This window comes from Pezoporus occidentalis, unplaced genomic scaffold (assembly GCF_034315485.1).
Source record: "Pezoporus occidentalis ecotype Australia unplaced genomic scaffold, CSIRO_AGI_Poc_V1 ctg47, whole genome shotgun sequence".
Classification (NCBI taxonomy): domain Eukaryota; kingdom Metazoa; phylum Chordata; class Aves; order Psittaciformes; family Psittacidae; genus Pezoporus; species Pezoporus occidentalis.
The window spans coordinates 2,963,921-2,985,090 of NW_026915802.1; the positions used below are offsets into that span (position 1 = coordinate 2,963,921).

Sequence of the window (21,170 nt, forward strand, 5' to 3'; positions counted from 1 at the left end):
CCAAGCAGTCTGGATGTAAGGCTGAAAACCACAGGGACAAACTGTGCCTCTGAGAAACAGCCAGCATCCTTCTGCTGCGTTGTGACATTTCTAGGGTTACTCAGGTTTTTCTCATTTCCCCTTAGGGGTTACTATGGAGAAACAAAATGTATCTGGGATTTTGACACACTAAGGAAAACAAACAGATTGTTTGAAGGCAAGGTTATCTGAATAATTTGGAAATTATGCCAGAAAGTATTTGGCTCACAAATAAATTATTGATTTGACATTTAAACATTAATATAAATCAGTATAGATTTATATATTAAATCTATAATTTTAAGTACACTGAATTAACTGCAGAAGGTAAATGTCTTTATGGTTTGAATGGTGGAGCATGACAGGGTGTAGAATCAACAAGGAAAGACCACGCTACGATTTTCTGAGTTTTGGTCTGTAGCTGAGTGTGAATTAAATGATGAAGTGGGGACTAGATGATGGAATGAATGACCAGGTACTGTAGGGACAAATGTGTTGTACAGGAGTCTTTCATGTAGGAAAGGTTCAGAACAGCATGCAGCAAAACTGGTGCCTGCCAGCCTGCAGAAGAGACACAACTGCCTCACTGACCAGGTATGTTTGTGTTGGCGGTGAGGGTGTGGAATCAGTGGTTAGATGCCTCTTCTGAGGAAAAAAAATCCCCATATTAAGTGTGGCCACATACTGTCCCCCCTTGTACCAGGCTCTCCATTTGGGCCTCTGCAAATCTGAGTTTATGCTACCCATCTGAAATAAGACAATTAACGGAAGAGCTGGAACGTTAGTCTTCTAATACCCCCAGGTCTGCCAGCCACAAAGATGTCCCTTATGCAACGCTGCCACTGCTCATCTCCCTCCTGCACTTTGTTGTAACAGCTTCATACAGCAGATAGGGCTTTATCTATCAGTGTAAGAAACAGCACTTTTTGTTTCACAGAGGCCAAAAATTCCCAGGCTTGCAGCAAGTTGAGGCTAGGGCAGAAGGAGAAATTAGCCCAAGGGCAAACTGCTTGAACAAAAACTTTTAAAGGTGTAAGGCTTAAACAAACATGCTGGCTGGAAAAGATGAAAACTCAGACCTGCTCTAGTGACTTTCCAGATGAACAACGGCTCTTTTCTCATTTCATCCTCCCTCTCCTCGGCTGAGGGAACCTTTATGTAGATAATTTTGTCTGCTGTTCTGTCTGTTGCCTCAAACTTTTTGTGTGAAACAGCAATGTAAGATGAGCAGGGAGATGAAGTCATCTTCCTTTAGACTCCCTCCTTTGTTTCTTGTTCCCAATTAAAGTCCATAATTAATCTGGCCACCACAACAGAGCACTGCACAGGGTGCTGGGATGTTGTAGACATACTGAAGCAAACTTGTTTCTCAGGAAACATTTTTCCTCACGTGGTATTAGTCCCATGACCCTCTGCCTGATAAAAAAAGCACTTAAAAATGTGCACATCAATTAACTCAAATTAGGAGCAGAATCAGATCTGGGGAGGAGAGTGAGGGTGGAAGGAAATCTCCTTTCCAAAAAACACATGTACTAAAGTGCTGCTGTTATCTCTAAGCTGAACACCTCAAAGACTCTCAACAGCCTTTGTGTGAAAAATCAGGATGAACTCAGTCAGTCCAAAATGCCTGCTAGGCTGGTGACTCAGGCTTTCTGCTTGGCTGTGGGAAACGTAGGTTGAACTGTATTGTTTATACATGAGCTCAACTTGAGCTTTGTGTCCTTCATGTTCGGAAAGAACCCTACCCACCAGGCTATTGCTAGTTTAGGTTGAGCCTGTCAAAACGCCACCTTGGACCTTAATGGAAGTCCTGTCAAAACCATTATGGCCACAGAACTTTCCCAAGAACCCCCTGCAGAAAAACTAAAAGCAGCTGATCAGTATCAGGTGTATGGTTCATCCCTTCCAAAACTGTCCTTTTCATGTTTGACACTTCCTTGGCTCCTACTGCTGTACATAGCTGGAGCTTTTACTACTGGGGCCTGTTTGACAGCCTAATGCATATCAGTGGAGAATAAAAGTCTCTAAGCATTCCCAGTTATCCATAACAAGGTCTATTTTTCATCACACCTCACCAGGCTTTATTCATATTCATCTTTACAAAATATGAAACCTGGATGAAAGTCTGTTTCAACTCTGTTTCCTGAGGCATTTGAAGCGTTAGTAATAGGTAAGGATTTGCTCTTAAGCAGTATCTTGTTGCTGCTGGCCTGCGTTCATCCTGTAGCAGTTGAGAAAGTTGATCTGTGTGCATAAAGGGTGGTGAGGTGGACCAGAAAGCCAGGGTTTGGACAAGCGTGTTAACAGCAGCGTTAAGCTCTATCCAATTCAACAGCCACTGGGTTGGGTTTGTGTGATGCTGAGCCTTCCCTTCCAACAGAAAACATGGGTTTGATTTTGGTTTGATGTCTTGCAAGAACCTATAAATAAAAGCATGCACACACACATATATAAATAATTATATGCATACACACACAGAATGAGGGAGCACCCTGGCTCACTTGCTGCATGTTTTCACTGCCTTGTGACTTCAAGGCACAGAAAAGGGAAAGGCTTCATCCAGTGCCTGGGGAAAGAAACCTGAAATCTTAACTCCTGACTCTAATGAATGGACCAATAGAGTAACACTGAAGGAACAGAGAGCTAATCTGAAGCAGCAGCAAAACCAGTGCCAAAGTAAATGCATCATCCTCAGGCTTTATGGTGAAGAAATACAGTTTAGAATTCTGGCCTTTCATTGTTCCGGAGCAAAGCAAACTCTGACATGCTCAAGAAATAATATATTTGTGAAACAACTCCTAAGGCTTTAATGACTATTACAAAAAGCTGTCTGCTTTGTTTGGTATTATTTGAATAACTGGAAGGTGATTTTTAAATCAAAAACTCATGTGTAGTCTGCAGTGATACACGGAAGCCACACCTATTGTAATTTACTCCTGGTCATAAAAAAGAGGTGGTGAACATCCGGACGGCAATGTTTGAAGGCTGAGAAAAGCCTCAGTCACCCTAATGACAGACATATTGCATAACCAAGTTTCTTTACCTTAATTTAGAGAAAATCTAATCTATTACATTTCCTAGCAGGTTGCCAGCAGACACTGCAGAGTGACTAGGCCAGCTGGGTGTTACTAGTTTACCCTCATCAGCCACTCGCTTTCAAGGGATAGGGAGTTACATGGCTAAAATCACATGCTGCTGAATTACTTGAGGGATGCTCCAAGTGATTTACCCTGCAAGCAGTAGTTGCACCAAGGGATGGCATGATCCCACCTTGCCCAAGGAGATGAGCTGCAGAGCTACTAATTGTGTTAAGAATGCGAGAAGCCAAACAAAGGCTTTTCACATCTGAGGCATCACGGCTGATTTGTCCAGGTCATGGTCTGAACGGATGATGGGGCCAAATAAACTCTCCAGCCCAGCAACATGAAGCTGAATGAAGACTTCTTCAGTCAGCCTTATTAGCAAAGTACTCTGCAGTGCCTAAGGAGGAGGGGCTGCTCTGCTTTCAATAGGACACAAAGGGTGCTAATTTCTAATCTGTGCTCCACTTAATGCTCTTTAAAATTCACAGCCAAATTATAAAGTATGAGAAGCTCAGGAAAATAAATATGCAGTTGATAAAGGCAGCCTTTGTACTCAAACTTCTGTGGGAGAAACCAGAGTAGAAAATTATGTTGGAGGATCTTCACTGTTCCCACCATTTTACCTCATCACAGGAATTAAAAATGACTTTATCCTTATAGTGCTAGTAATACAGAGAATTATCAACAGTCCTGATATTCATCACTGAGGACAGTGAAACAGTAATGCACATGCTGCAGCCATAGTTAATTGCCTTAGTGATTCTAGCAGTTCTTTTTCAACAGAATTCATATTTGTTCACCATTTTGTACATATGTTAACTTGAAATTTACTTTAAAATAAACTATACTGGCAGATTCAGCATACAGCTTGGAGACCTTAAATATTGCTATATATTCACTGTCATGTTTTCCTCTTTTTAAACATCTTCCCTTTTGGTTGTACATAGTCAATATGGAAACTGACTTTCTTAAACACACTGTAAAGCCAACTCCATTTATAGGAAAAAATGCAGAATATAGCATTTTCCAAACACCTGTGATTTTCTGAAGGCTTTTTAAAACAATAAAAGTAAAGGAATAAAAAGGGAGTGCTAGATTCTTAAATTTGTGAGGAAAATTTGTGATGAATATGTACCTCCAGACAATTACTATGCAGTTAGATTAAAAATGGCACAAGAACTTATTTTACACTTTCATTTGGGTATGTGACAGGCTTGGTGAGTCTCTAGCAAATCTGCCTGTGTTATGTGGCTCTCTAGCATGCTGCATGAGGCACTGTAGGTGATTATACTGTTAAGTGTACTGATCAGTTGCTTTCAAAACTTATTCACTGATTTGAGTGGCATTTTCCCAATTTATGCCAAATTAAGTGGGACTAGAGTCATGGTGTTAGAGTATAGGAAATAAATTGTTGTGGGGGAGTGGGGTAGGGGAGGGATGGGAATGATTTAATGAATTTTAAAAAATTAAAATATCCATCAAATTTTCATTCAGAAAATTGAATTTTAAAGATAACACACTTTTCCTATGCAACAGCAGAAATCCAGATACAAGACTCAAAGTCCTCGAGCACAATACAGAAAGAGAAAATGGCTGGAAAACCACAGCAGTTTTATATTACTGTAAGGTGCAAAAAAAATCATCACTGAAGAAATTTAAATGACACTGAAGGACACTTCAGTTTAGCATTAGCTACTGCTAGAATTGGGAAGCATTTTCTCAAAGAGTACCATTACTTCATTACCTTGCAACAGTGCTACTGTAATTATCCAGTCAAGAAATAGCAACTTAAATTCTTAAGCAGAATATGAAGAAGTTGTTTTGCACACAGAGGGGTCTTCTGCCACGTAAAGGGGAATGACAGCCCCTTTACCCTTTTTACCTTCACTGCCAGAAGACAAGATGCAGCAGATTCACCCACAAGGAACAAGCTGAAGCCACCTGCATCACACGTCTTAAGCATTTAAGTTATCTTCAACTGGAAAGGAATAGAAGTGATGCAGTACCCAGAAGAGGAAATATGGACAGAAAAAAGAAAAAATCCTGATATGGAGGAAGAGAAAAGGGACCTTATGGATAAAAGAACATTTCTTAGAGCTAGGTGATAGATTTTAGAGAGTTCAGCAACTGAAGGCAAAATTGTGTCTCTGCCCAGAATGTTTCTGCATCTTAGGTATATGAAAGTCCTGTAACACAGGAAAAGAAATCCTGGACAGCACTACAAATTTGGATGAAGCTCACACAGAAGCTTTACCCAGCTTTGTTAATATGGTGTTTCAGTGCAGTCTGTACAACAGACAGGCTGTTGGGCTGTTCAGAAAGTATTTGTTAAAAATCTAGTAAACATGTAAGGCTGGCAATTGTGGAGGAAAAGAATGACCTCAGTTATGGTATTACCTATGTACAATATGGCAGCTTCCAACCAAAATGACCCTAGAGCACTGCGTGGACTTCACTAACGGAAGTATAACCTTTGTATCATGAATTAACAGTCATCTCTGAGAAAGAATACAAAGTCTTTCTAGAAGTGTACAAAAATCAGTAAGTGAAAAACAGCTTTTTCTCCTTAAAACTGCAAAAGCATGTAAGAAGGCAGTATCATTTACAATTATCACACCTGAAACAGAGCTGCCTTTCACCAGGAAGCCTTTGGTGGCTCCCTTTTATCTTCAAAATGTACTGGCAGCCAGGAGGCTTAAGAACCACCCTGAAACTTCTCTGTAAAGTAGGGGATGGGCTAGTGCATGGGAATTAAGGCTATTCACTACTTAACATAGCAAGAAAGAATTCAAATGCAGAAAAAGTGTAGCCTAGCCATCTGTCCTCATATTTCCTTCCTCCTACTTCTTTCCTGGAAAAAAAGAAATAAAGAGGCACTTGAGCTGGGTCTCCCGGTCCCATGCTGTTTAACTTGAGATCTCCTCGGAAGCAAGCCCCGGGAATTAATGAGTTAATCCCAAATGCTCTGCTTGCTGAAGAACAACTCCTCTCCCAGCAATCTGATGAGGGATGTGCTGATTCCTATTGACCTGCTTTTCCTTTTATCCAGCAGACAAGGGGCTACTGGCTCAGACAAAACCCTTCTCCCTTCACACCTGTTTGCTCCATTAGTTCATACTTGGGTAGATCAGATGCATAAGATAAACTGGCTGTGTTCTGTGGTGAAAGTGGATCACACTCAAGGCACTTTCTCTGTATGTTCTTAACCCCCTCCCAATAGCCCCCCATTACCACCAGCATCACTCTCCTGGGAACACTCACGTGCCTTGCCTCTGCTCTGTTATTAAGATGCCATCTGGTGTTGATACCTTAAGTACTGAAGCACTGACCTCTCTCAGCTAACCTGCCTTGACCTTTATGGATTGGTTCATCTGACACTGTCCATCTCTGGACACATATGTGACTAATCAAGAAACAAGTGCTTTCCATGGTGTTTTAACTATGCTGCGACATACAGGCCTGTCCCTCCAAGCCTAGGACACAGAACAGCCAAGGGAGCTGAAGCAGATTTCTGAGGAGAATCACTGAATCCTGTCATTTCAAACCAAGCAGAGACTGAAAGCATACCTGCAGGGTTTGATCACATCGTAGGGTACACTTGTTTGTACTAAAGAATCTGCAGTGCCACAGATTGTAGCAGAGACCTATGGTCTTCATAGAGCCCTTCGTACACACCTTTGTTGCTAATCCATGGCACTGTCTTTGCTGCTTTTGTAGCCATGCTAAATCAAGCAGAAAGCTGCCAATGAAAGATGCAATATGTATTTACCTTAAGGCTAGATTTACCCTGAAAGCCTGAAGTCTACTATCAGCAAGGACTGACCTGTGTGTACAGAGATAACAAGCGCACAGCCCTCCTTAAACCTCCTCAGCTAAGCATGGTCTCAAATACAGCCTTTAAATCAGTACAGCTTGGTGGCTTTACCAGGAAAAGTATATTCTACTGACTGAGACAAAGAAGCAAGATGAAGACTGTGAAGCAGACTGTGAAGCAATTGCTAAAGAGACACACCGACATTCAAAGAAGGGTAACAATGTACATGCAACTGCGTCAACAAAGTGAAATGCCTTTCTGTATCTCCCTCCTTGGAAACAAAGAACTCAAAAGGTTTGTTGGGAATCCTGCAGGTCTCCCAGGATACACCATAGTTCACACTAATAATGTGTTGCTGGAGGCAACCGAGCCTGAACAAACAAATCAATCTGCAGAAGGAGCAGTGATGGGTTCATGAAAGCAAAACCGCCAGTAAAGCCCCCCTATTTCTTTTGTGTAAGACTTCCCACCCAGACCTTAGCTCAGGCTGGCTGGCGAAAGGCCTGCCGCAGAGGAGGCAGAGCGAAGCACCCTGGGCCAACCTTGTGTCCCACTTCCAGACTCAACTCGCTGTTCTGCCCTGAAGTGCAGCGAAGCAATGAGGCTGGCATGTCAAATGCACTAACACCCTCCAGTTGTCTGCCCTGCCAGATGGACCGCGTGCCCCTCTGTACCCTGCGCACTGGCATATGCTCCCATTCCATCCTGACCCCTCCCAAGGACTCATGCCTACCACAAAACATACAAATGCATGTTCAGTGGAGGTAGAACATAGCTGGTACAACCACATAGAAACCCTTGTGCTTTTTGCACTGAATGAACATCTCTGTTGGGCATCTCGGGAGAAGGAACAGTCTGTATGTTTTGAAGAAGAGAATCACGAATGTTCTTAGTGCTTATGAAAGAACATGTATTTATTTCACTTCATTCAAAACACTCTTCTTACCACACATTTCTTGTAAGAACATGTATATCTCAGCACCACACTCACCATTATGCAACCACATTAAGAATTTTCAGAAAAAGATTAATTTTAAATGTGAACATAATTAAAAATCTGGAGAATGGCCTAAAGCTTGGCTGCTGCCTGTGCTAGGTACATTTCCTTGTGTAGAGACAGGATTGTACAGATAGTTGTACAGATTATACTAACTACTATCAGACGGCTGCAAGTGTCGAGACTATGGCATAGATACCATCTCTTCAGAAGTCTCACAGATCTGCCCAATCAGTTTGAATATAGCTGCTCCCTCTGGCCATGTCAGTGTTCCTGTGGAGAGCTCTCCCCTTCATGTCGCCAGAAAACCAAGGCTTTTAAAGGTCTATTATAACATAACCTGAAACTTGGGAAAGGGACAAGTCTAAGCTTACACATAATCTGCCTTTCAGATAATAATCAAAACAGCTACTTGCTGAAACACCTACTTCTATGGGTTCATTTTATATTATGAGTTACCCATTGCCAGTAACCACCAATTTCCTCTTGTCCTACTCTTCTCACTTTTGGTATGGAGCATTGAAGGCACCCAAGTGTTAATTTACATGTTTACACTGCTCATATACTAAATTATTTCATTGCTCCAAAATCTGCCTTAGGATATTTCTGGAAACTGCACTTTGTTTTTACCATGTTTGTGAAAATGAGCAACAAACCCTAGGGCTAGAGCCAAAAGCTGTCTGTAACAGGTACCTACCTTCTCAAATGATATCCACACCAAGACTTCAACCAGTGAAGAGATTCCTACAGGCAGTTACACCCACAGAGGTCACAATCTTACCTCTACGCTCATCAAAGTTTACGTCTCTTCTAAGTGCCAGTGTGCATGTTTGGTCTGCATATGTAAAGCCAGCAAAGAGCAAAAACCAAATATCAGCCAACAATACTGGATTGCCAACACACGGCAGGTTGCTGGCTGCCCTCTGCCAAAGACAGATGCTGTTTGCTCTGCCTCCCACGGCTGATGCTGACCTCCCACAGACCTCTGGTGCTTGCCCCAGTCCTGCCTAAGGCGTGGAAAGTTCTCCTGCAAACTGCAGTTTCCACATTCTTAACAGCAAGAGGACCAGAAAGCCTCTGGTTCCTCATCTTCATTAGACTTGCTTCTCCCCTCCCTGCAGTGGAAAAAGGCCCTGGCCCAACTCCTCTCCTGCTCCCACCCTCTACTATGAGGAGCCAAGCATGAGATGCTGCAGAGACAGGTCCTGTATCCTCAGGCATGGTGAAGCAGGAGGGGATAAGAAGCAGAGAAGGAGTGAAAAGGGACTCCTGACCACACCCACAGCTTGCTGGCACGTTAGACTCCTCATCTGACAGGGTGTCTCTCCCCACTATTGGACACTCCTGCCCAGCTCCAGCTCCTCTCCTCATGTTCCCTACCTGACCAGAGTGCACAGCATGTGGCAATACAGTTGTGCCACTGTACTAATGTGAGTGCTGAAGACTCACTTCTTCCCTTCACTCCCAAATGTTAGTTATGCATGCTCTAATCAGCATGTAAACCTAGCAGGGAAGGATCCTACCCTAATATTTTGATTTTCAAAGCAGATTTAGCTTCATCCCTGGTCTAAAGTTTAAGGCACAAAATGGAGGGATATTTCTCTTTCTTACAGAGATTATTTATTTTGTCAGTCTCACTGTTTGATTCTTCCCTACTCTTACTGAAGACAAAAGCTCAATAAAGCCAACACAGGACTAGTCAGCCCTTGAAAGCTGTGTCTCAATGGGGCTTAACTTTCTCAGAAATAATCTCTGGTGGTAATGTTACATACTGGAGCTAAAACAAACCTCGTATATGCATATAGAAAAAGCAAGGAAGCGGGGCTGTGGTGATAATTAAACATTAACACATCTAGACACTGCGCCAGAGCTAATGAACACTTTGCCACTGCTCTTTAATAAGAATGATGATACAGAATGTAGTGATAAGTGCACAGGAGGCAGGCTAGATAACAAAAAGGAGGGAGTGGAAATGGAAATTAACATTAATGAGGCAAGAAAACATTTTGGAGAGGTTACTATGCTCAGATCAGGAGTTCTGATAAGCTCCCTTCCTGATATACGTAATTACAGTTTTCATCACAAGGACTTTAAAGGAATCAGTTGAGATGGGGATGGTACCACACAACTGGAGAAGAGAACATAATGTAGCTCTATTAATGAGGGGTAAAAATTACTTTGAAAAATACAAGTTTGAATCTGACCACAATATTATGCAAGACTTTGGAAAGGAAAAGTGAAAAGCAGAAGACAGAAAAGGGGATGGAAGCCAGCTTTAAAAGAGGCAGTTTGTTCCAACCAAACCTAACAGATTTCATTGACAACAGATCTAGAAGAAAAAATAGCCTGTATTAGAAAAAGCATTTAATATGGTGTCACCTGTGAAGGAGTTAGAATAGAGACCAATACCAATATTAAGACAGAAGTAAAAACCAAGCTAAAAGGAAGATTGCCATTAAGTTTTAAGAGAAATATTAGGCTACAGCAGCCACAAGTACAATTTTTTGATTAAGACTACATGATTAAGACTATCCATATTTTTAAAGAATGATCATGGCACAGAAATGAACATGCTAAGGATATTTGCTGAATGCACACGATTATGAGGAACTGGGCATATAAAGGAAGCTTTGAACTTCATACTGAAAGGAGCAGTTCATCTTGAGGACTGGAGTAACAGAAATGAGATTAAATTTAACAATACAAAGTTTACAATCAGGCATTTCAGCACAGATACATCTGTTATAATGAAGGAACTCTTCAATTATGTATGAAAGTGATCTAGGATACAGACAGACAATCTGAATAGAGCAAAAGGGTACTTGCCTCATGCACCAGTGTCCTGGGTTCAGCAGTAGCAGTCATTTTTCCCCTTCTTGGTAGCTGGTGCAGTGCAGTGTTTTGACTTTCAGCTCCGGAACAGAGCTGATAACAAGGATATTTTGGTTTGGCCAAGGACTTTGTGAGCCTCATGCTCTGCCAGGGAGGAGGGGGAGCCAGGAGGAAGCAGAGACAGGACACCTGACCCAAACTGACCAAAGAGGTATTCCATACCACAGCACTTCATGCCCAGGAGGTAACTGGGAGTTAGCCGGAAGGGCTGGGGGACTGCAGGGTTGGAGGAGGTATCGGTCAGAGCTTGGTCGGGCTGGGGGGGGCGAGTTATCAGTCGGCTGGTGGTGAGATGATGTATTCTCTTCCCTTGTTATTTCCTTTATCATTATTATAATTGGTGGTAGCAGTAGTGATTTGTGTTATACCTTAGTTACTAAACTGTTCTTATCTCAACCCGTGGGAGTTGCATTCTTTTCGATTCTCCTCTCCGTCCCTCCGAGAGCAGGGGGAGGGCAAGAAAAGGGGGGGAAGTGAGCGAACGAATTACCTGACTGGGTTTAAACCATGACAACCAGCATAAAAGGAAAGAAGATGTTGGGGTGTATCAAGGAGGAAATTGCAGAAGATGGGGATACAGTAATACCTTGATATCAGGCTATGATGAGATCTCAGCCTGTGCACAGTTTTGGTCACCACATCCAAGAAAGATTAATTTAAACAGGAACATGAACTGAGAAGAGCTTGCTAAGATGAGGAGGAGAGTAGAGAACCAGAATACTAAAAAACTTTCTCATTCAGTTTAGCAAATGAAAACAGAGAGAGATATAATCACACTGTATAAATATATTAAAGGGCTTACATTGCAGAGGGCAAAAAGCCATTTGAAAGACAATATTGGCACAGGAGCACGTGGATAGGAAGTAGTCATGAATACATTTACACCAGTATCCTGGGAAATAGCTTCCATTACTATCATCTGAAGTAAATCATATTTACTGCTTTGCAAAATGCCTGCATGTAAAAATATGACAGCTTCAACAAATTGGTGACTAAAGTCTGCACTTAAATGGCATAATTTCTACAAAGCCTGTCATGTGCAGAGCTAAAGGTCATATATTGACCGGATCTCTACTCTCCTTTTAGGCACTAAATTAATAGGTTTGGAGAGGGGCAACTGAACCGCAGCTATTTGAAAATCTTGCCACACCATAGTAGGGACAGCTGAGACCTGAGTATTTTGGAAGCAGTGTTAGATGCCAAACCCAGATGTGGGCTCCTGCATGATAGGTGCTGAGTGCTTTAAATAGGTTTTAAATATTGAATCCTAAGTTAATAGTTCAAATCAGTCTCCACAACATTTACTGCAATACTAGTAGCGAATTTACAACAAGTAAGTTAGACTGGCTTCCATGTGACAAAATGCTGAATCCCAACCCTTATTTCTGGTAAACAAGATCAGAATGTAGTGTGAAGTCTCCTCTTCATCTTGTGTAACAAGCATGGCCATAATGCAAATACCAGTTTGTATTGGTTCTAAGATTAGGCAAAGGATTTCAGTCTCATCTGTCAAATGTAAGGGCAATTAAGACCAAATTTCTTCTAATAACAGATGAACAAGCTCATTATGCAAGATTCATGTCTTATATGTGCTTCAGCATTATTTGGTTTGATCAAGGGTAGATCAGCTAGCAAATAGAGATGTTGAGCATCAGCTATTTCCCTACAGTACTCTCATCCAACTCTGTTCATTTCTTCTTCCCTAGCATTGGGGCTGAAAAAAAAGAATAAAAGAGGCAGAAGTTTCAACAAAAATGGACATCCAAAATAATCATAACAAGTTTCTAAGTGACCAGGAAACATAAACTGCTAACTCAGAAGCTGGAAGTTTTGCTTAAATGATTCATACATTCTTCTTGTTTTTAACAAACCTGCTCCCCATTTTATCCAACACTGTTCTTTGAGAGGATGGCTCTATCACTGATCCCCTAAAGGCATTCATCCTTACTTCCAGTTCTTGTGCTGTGTAGTCCAGTGGTCCCCTGAGCCTTTCTTAAGTTGCAGATGACATCATAGTAAGTGAGAAATAAGCAATTCCATGCATTTGGGTATCATGAAATTTCTCATTCTTACTTGCTGTCTGCTCCTGCCTGCCTTTTCCCCTGCTGTTTTACACCGCCAATTCTATTCAACCCCTTGATATTCAGACAGGAAATTCTAATTAAGAGAACATGAAATGATTTACAGCTCCTGTTAATTAGTACTACTGCTGAAACCTTACTTACTTCTCTGCCATGTAGAATTGACAATGGAAAATGCAGTCCTCAGGTGGTAATTTCTCCATCTGGTGAACCCCACTGTTTGAGAGCTGCAGAATCAAGTTCTCTGGGGTGCAGCCAGCTCTGTGGGGCACCAGCTATATCACCATGTGGCACAAAGCTGGGACAATGCTGCACCACCACTAGATACCACTATAGATCATTTTTTCCTCCTGTCATTGGTATGGCAGCATGTTGCCAGGAACTGAAGGCAAATGGTGAGATAATGACTCTGAAGATTGCCACTTTGAAAGAGCTGGATATGTGGTGTCTTGGTGCTCTTCCTTCATTCAGAAGTTCTTTAACTTCCTGCAGTATTGCTCCAAACAAACCTAGTCTTTCCTCTTTCAACAGGGCAATCACAAATAGCCACTGCACTTAAGTGCTCTATCTCCAATTAAGCTTCAACCTGAAATGTCCTGCCCAGCTGCAAAATCTCCTACTGAACTCCTCTCTCTGGCTTATCACATAGGCATGTGGCTTTCTGCACTGCATTAAACAGCAACTGGAGCCAATGTAAACACCATGGCTGAGGAATCACAGCCTTACAAACACAAATAGAGGGCTTCAAACCACCTAGTCTGCCTCACTGACATGAGACAAACTGCAAGGCATCTAACCACATCTATTCTCTTGGGATACTGCCCATATAAAGGGCATAAAGGGAGATCAGCATGTCAGTCCCGTGACTGGGGCTACAATTCCATTTGCCTTCCTTTCAGCTGATCTGACTATACAAAACCATCAGTGAATAGGTGTCAAAAGAGTGAAATTCATCAAGAACACCACATAGGCTCAGCTCTTGGTTCTTTTATAACAATGAATAACCCTGCTACAAATCCAGTTACTGTAGCCTGTACTTCAGAATAGCCATAAGGAAAAAACTCAGCACCTGACCCTTTAGCTGTCTGCAGCACAGGTCCAATGGACACAGATGACATCAGAGCCGACTCTTTGCTTTGATGCAGGCAAGAAAACAAACAGCAAAATTACAATCTTTAGAAAACAAGTACTTTTAAAATAAAAATGGTTTTAATTAAAACATTTATAAGCAATATTGAAAATCAGACCCAGTTCTTTCATGTTACCTCTTTCTCCTCTCACACTTTACCACTTCCTTTACCGCACTTTACACTTGTCCTGGGTTTAGCAGTAGCAGTCAATTTTTTTCCTTCTTGGTAGCTGGTGCAGTGCTGTGTTTTGACTTTCAGCCTGGGAACAGTGCTGATAACACCGATGTTTTTAGTTGTTGCTAAGTAATGTTTACCCTGACCAAGGACTTTGTGAGCCTCATGCTCTGCCAGGGAGGAGGGGAAGCCAGGAGGAAGCAGAGACAGGATACCTGACCCAGACTAGCCAAAGAGGTATTCCATACCACAGCACGTCATGCCTGGGGGGGGGGGGGGGCATAACTGGGAGTTACTCAGAAGGACACGGGGTCTTCCGAGTGGGACTTGTTTCTTGGCCAGTGGTATCGTATTCTCTTTCCTTGTTATTTTCTCTTATCATTGGTGGTGGTGGTAGCAGTGGTGATTTGTGTTGTACATTGGTTGCTGGACTGTTCTTGTCTCAACCCATGGGAGTTGCATTCTTTCGATTCTCCTCCCCATCCCTCCAAGAGTGGGGAAGGGGGGGAGGGGGGGGAAGGAAAGAGGGAGGAAAAGGGGGGGAGTGAGTGAATGAGCTGGCTGGCTGGGTTTAAACCACGACAACACTCTTCACCTGGTGCTCTCAGTATGTGGAACAAGGAAGACCTGTTAAATTCACAGGAGTGAGCAGGTTAAGACTCAGCCTAGCAGGAATTCAAAGGATCAGACCCCTTTGAGCTTTTTCCTAACTCCTTTCTAGTTATTAGAACAATGTTATATCCCCCCTCCTATACCCTGAAATTCCTATACCCTTCGTCATTCCTGAAGAAAAAGCATAAACCTGACAGTCCTACAGCACCTTTAATCACTCTCCCTTAGGAGGCAGGGTAATAAAGAAGGTAACTAATCAGTGTTGTTTTCTGGGGCACAGACGAAGCAGATACTGAACCTTTCGAGGTTAGGAGACTTCATTTAGCCTCAGCTGAGCACACTAGAGCTGGCAGTAGTATCTCAATTCTGCTTTGAGTATTATCACTAGGACAGTCTTTTTCAAAACTGAAGTTTCAAAGGGTTGGAGATTGCTGAACAGGGGCAAATTTTGCTGCAGCTAATGTTAAATCAGAAAAATACTATGGACATATTTGCTCAGGATATGCTATATCTCAAACTGAAGTTATGGGTTTGGTGCAGAAATGACTGGGTGAGGTTCTTTGGCCCAAGACATGCAGAAGGCCAGATCAGATGATAATAATGATATCATAGGCCTTGTTTCTGACCTTAAAGTGTACGAATCAGATGACTGCCAACCAAGCTTAGTTTGTAATCCTCTGTACTAAATAGATCGAAAAACCCTTTTGCTTATTATTGTACCTGCTATTCCCTCATTCTAACACTTCTCCCCTCCTGACAGATTTTCTGTGCCTTTTCTTCCTGCCATAAGGAGGGACTGAGACAGTGACTCTGGTCCATGGTTTATACCTGCAGTCTTCAGCTGCTTCAGAGGGCAAGACTGACAGACTGTACAGCAAAGACCATTTCTACTTCACGTAAGTCCAGCCTGCACAGCTGAGCTCCAAGCTGCCCCACTGCAAAACAGGGATGAGGATTCAACACTGCTGCAGAGGTCACTGGGATAACTGTTGATTTCTCAGAGTGGCCATGAAGTGTCAAAGAACAGCTGATTTCCAGTACACCGGTCTGAGTTGGGATCAAAAATTTTCTATTGCTATGAATTATCTAGACCTAGCTTCCCAGTTCTGTCCTAGTGATGCACTAACCCCAAAGAAGTTAGAAATGCCTTTAGAAAAATATGGAACAACAACTATGATATAAGACTCCTGAATTGCTAGCTGGTGGCTAATACTGGACATAAGGATGAAAAAAAACCCTCTGCCTCTGATGTCGAATTTAGCCCTCCCAGGTTGGAGTTGTGCAAGAACATGTTAGCTGCTATTTGCTCATGGTATTCTAGGGTCTCCTGCTCCTTGAAGCAAGGGTTTGATGCTCCCCTCTGTAAGTCTCTCCAGATGCCTTTGGCAGGCTCACACATACAAATGTTTTCATGTGTCTGGGACTGGGAGACCAGAACAAGTTGGTTAATAGTTACACAGCATAACCAGAGTGCAGTTCTGGGAGAAAGGTGGTAACCATCAGCGAATGCTCTTTTCCCCTTTGCTGTGGTAATTAACATGGAATATCTTCAGATGCAGCTTGTTTCTGGCCTTCAGTGCAAATACATTGCACAGCTGTATAATCTGTTCAAAGTTGCTTGTTTGAAACCTACAGAACACCATTCTTGCAGTCATCAGACAGGGCTCAGTATGTAGCTGGATACAGTGACAGAAAAAAAAATCCTATCTGTAAGAGAACTGCAGAAAAGCACTGGGAAAAAGTTTGAAAATTAGTACTTGCCCTCCATTACCTCCAAGAAATAGCTGGAGCCAAGCCTTCCAGAATTGTAATCTCCAAGTTTTAAAATAGAAGCAGCAGAACCCCCTTAAACCACGCGATTTACTTTGAAAACAACAATATTCTCAGAATTCATTCCTTGTGCTATTTATTAACTTTCTGGATTTTGAGCAGTTAGGTGTCACACATGCAACCTCCTATCTCCAAAAATGCAGATGTTCTCAGAAAATAATAACAAAATGTTTTCCTCAGTATCCCAGTAGTCCCAGAGCTTCAGAAGAATGCCCACAGAACAACTGGTCAGCAAACTGAGCCATCAGCATCAAACACAGTGTAGCTGCAGCTCTGCTAAGATACAAATCACAACAGAAACAACAGAACTAGCAACAACACACCTAAAATAGCTGTCAGGGAACTTACAACTACAAAGTTAATCAGCTTTTGATACACATACAAACACACAGAGCATTATGATATAATACAGATAGCTCATATATTCTATTAAAATTAGATAAATAAAATTATTTTAGAATGAATGTTGAAATGCAGAAATCCAAATCAAGCTGTGAGGTATTTATGCACAACCTCAGAGCAGATCCCTGTGCTTCCAGAGCTATAATCACAGCTATAAGAACGCCTCTCCCTTACTCCTCTGACATGTAGATACTTGGCCTTTTTTGAAAGCTGACAGGCATTTGCTTCAGAATGAATAAATACTTGTAATCAGTAACAGAGATGTCCTGTGTTACTTAACTTGCAGAGTACAGCACAAATGCCAAAAGTTCCTGCTTCTTTTCCATGCTCATTGACCCAAGCTGAGCAACACAGCCATGCATGATAGGAAGCTCTGAGGCAATGGGCCTCTTCACCAGCAACGAATATATCTTCACGCACAGTGTGAAACCCCAGCTGCTGTAAAGTGCTTGTTGTTATAACCATATAAATATGCTCATGTTAAATGGGCAATCTGCTACTACTTGACCCAAATTTATTGGCTAGCAGCTGCAGGCCAAAATAGCCCCCCATGCTGACAATGACAAAGATAACATAAAAGGCTTCCTTCTTGATGCCATAATTCAAACCAGCACAGGCAATAGAAGTGTAGCATCTTCTAGCTGCACTTTGAAAAGCAAATCTTTCTCAGGTCTGCTTGTGTAATATTTACCTTCACCACTGCCAACTCTGCTGCCTTTACAAGACATCACTGAGCTTATCCTGACCCCACCACTGGGGAGGCTTTCTGCAGTCCCTCCCCCATAGTGAGGATAAACTCTTAGATTTGGATCATTCAGGCCCCTACCATCTTTCTCAGGTATCTCCTCCTAAGTCATATCTTACGTAAACACATGCACTAGATAAAGCTCAAGCCCATGAAATTGTTTTACACTTGTATTCTGTGTCAGTTGTGAGAAAGTTGATTCCCAGCCATTTCACCTGCTTGGAGCTTACCAGCTCCGGACACCAAGATGTGCATTCTCAACAATGGAACTTGGCTCTGTGCATGCCTGCAGCCAGACCCACCTCAGGCTTTCATCTGCTCCCACACCAAACTCCAAGCCCTGACCTTTGACAGGCAGCCTGATGCTTACACATTTTGCATGCAGAATAAATTACAGACAAGTAATGAAATTATGGAACACAATATCCTGGATTCTCTTCTATGCTGTTCAGGCAATAAAAATTCACCAGGGCTAAAAATAGTTATTTTGCTCAGTGTCTGACTACCGAGTAGTTTGCTTTTCTCACCAAGTTTTTTCTCACTTGAAACAACACTAAACCCATAATGGTACAGAATCAGGTCTAAGTAGAATTTTGATCTAAGTAGATCAAAATTTGTTTTTTTTCTTTATTTCCAGAGCATTTTTAGCAGTAAAATGAATCAGATTTTGTTCTCCTCCATCAAGCTTGACCTTAGTGTCAAGATACTGGTTAACATGAAATGTGACTTCACCACCATGTAGAGCACAAGGATTCCTCTCTTTTCCTTCATGGAAAAAAAACATGTTATTTGAAGGCTGCATCAAGGCAATGAAACTCCACTCCAGAATGGGGGTTTTGAGAAAAAAAATGCAAATGAAGTACTTGATTCAAGTCAGGTTTAAATAACTGAATTTCTGGAGAGGAAAGAAGAACATGATTACGCATTTTTGTCCACTTACACCCTGTGAGGGTGGGTGAACAACAAAAAAGCAGCCAGAACTGCCACCAGGTCCTCAGCTCCTTCACCTCCACAAGCCTTGCCTGATGCCAGCAGACACCTCCAGGGGTGGCCTGGGAGCCATCCCATGAACAGGAGCAAACATACGTGCTTTGTTCATGCTTCCCTTTTGCAAACTCCATACCTGGTGGTAGGAAGACTCGGTGTATTTCTTACTTCAGGTTCCTATACCACTAAGGTAGTGTATCTTATGTTTTAGCTAATGACACAGCCATCTTGCCTATATTACCTACCTTTTTTACTTTTGAAAATCTATAGGTGATTGGAATTTTTTTTTTTTACCTGCTTTGCTGATTTAACAGTTTGTGACTGACTGGGATAAAAATGGAGTAAGGTTACACGCAAAGCTTCTATTTAAGTATCATCTTTTGGCCCTATATAGCAAATAATTCTGTATGTATGTCAGCGATATACAGCAGCACTTTTGCCTCTCATCTCTCCATATGATTCAAAGTCATATGAGCTGGGCATCCCTCATTTCCCTTGCTCACACGGAGACAGCCCCAGTGACAACATCCACCTTTTGGCAACTTATAACAAATCAACAAGAGAGCAATATCTGGCACATGCTCCAAATGAAAATTCTTACCTTTCACCCTAATAGACATGAGCTCATCAGAACAGAACTGATGCCCACGCTGGCATCCAAACAGCTGGCACACAATGACAGCTTGCCTATTCTTTCTACTGGTGCTTTCCAAACTTGGAGGTACAGACAAACAGGGCATTCTAAAATCAAAATGGTCAGACTGACTGTAGTAAATATTACTCAAAGAAGGAAAGGTCTTTACTTATCCAAAGTAAACACTATTTCCCCACAAATCCTTTCTCTTAAGCACCCAGCCAGCACCTACCCATGTTGCTATTTATGAACCTTCCTTGACATCCAACCCAGTTTCACTGAACCATAAAATAATACTCTTTTCACATGATGTATGTATATGTTTCTTATGGAAGGGATGTGTGACCTCAGTGGGACTTAGGAAATCCATTCTCCCAAAACAGATCTTATTCCACACATACTGGGACATTCACCAAGAGAAAACACATTAAATACCTCAAGTGTGAGCTATCATGACACCAGTGAATCAATTTTTGTCACCAAACTGGGTAGCTACTGACCTTCCTCAGCTTGGGGTGAACAGCTTCCAACATACTGCAGGTGCTTCCTCCTGGAGCTGTGTATTTGTGTCCTTTTTGTGTCCTGACATGCCAGCTCTTTCTATGCTCTGTGAAAGTTTGTTTTGTTATTCAAGAATTCCTGTCATCCCAATGCTGCATGACCCAGGTTACACCACTCTATTTCTCCTCATCCAGAGGAGAACGGAGGAGCAATGAGCTACAATGCCATGCAGCACATTTTTCCACATTCAGGATGCCATCTGAATAGTTCCCTACAAGGTCAGATAAAGGATCCTTAAATGATCTAAATCTACTATTGAACCACCCTCTGTCATCTCCTACACTGTCTCTGCATTACTTTATAGCAACAGTGCAAAGCACAGTGCAAAGAACGCAACCAGCAGCCTGGATGTATGTCTTGGCACTCTGTGAAAGAGAGGGGCATGTGGACCTGCCTCAGCTGTATACACTGGCAAGCTAAGAAAATTTCTGCATAGAATTTTAGGAAGGGCATCCAGCTTCTCCCACAAAATACTGAGAACCAGCCCTTAGATCAGCTTAAGTGGAATGGGAAAAACAGAAGTGCTCCAACATTTTACTCAAGTCCACCAACAGGTACATAGTTACACTTGGATGTTCGGGAGCCTGTACATACTATGGGGTGTGTCAAATCCAGATGTGATTTTTTTTGAGAATTGGACTAGAACAAAATGTTAGTCTGCCTAATCCTGGAGTTTGTACTGCAGGATCAGCAATGGATACTCCAGATCCATTCCCCATAGCTCACTTCTAAGCACTGAGCTTGAGTAGCACCAAAAAGATTTGAGATGGAAGCTTGAAGGCTTCTCTCTTACCAGCTGAGTCTGCTGCAGATGTTCTTCCACTGGTCAAGTCCTCAGTGTTAACTGACTGCAGATCTGTGTAGGAGGGAGCAATGCTTGGGCTGCTGGTGTCCTCAGAGTTGGTTGTCCAGCTGCTCTCAGAGGCATGTGCTTGCTTCTCAGAAGAGCTGGAGGAGGGGCAAGTCCATCTGGGTGCTTTTGATGGAGACACTGGATTGCAGAAAACAAACAGGTATTGGTTAGAGACTTACAGGGCAATCTTCCAAGATCACTCTATATCAGTGTACCGAAACTCTGTAAAAAATAAATTCCAACATCCACAGCAACAGTTATTTTATAACAAACACATAGCAACTTAACTAGTGCCTGCACTGTTAACCCTCTGGCACTACTCGGCTGTCTGCCTTAGATCCCATACTGCTGGCTGCT

The 21,170-nt window shown here is 42.2% G+C and overlaps 1 protein-coding gene across 4 annotated transcripts in view; it reads right to left on the reverse strand.

The window, feature by feature from the left end:
• The window catches only part of STON2 (stonin 2), a 70,247-nt gene that overhangs the window by 26,614 nt on the left and 22,463 nt on the right, over window positions 1-21,170 (reverse strand). For all 4 annotated transcript variants that reach the window (XM_062636233.1, XM_062636234.1, XM_062636235.1 and 1 more), the window contains exon 4: window positions 20,754-20,951. In XM_062636233.1, the coding sequence (XP_062492217.1) occupies window positions 20,754-20,951 (198 nt within the window). The remainder of the gene's footprint in view (window positions 1-20,753; window positions 20,952-21,170) is intronic.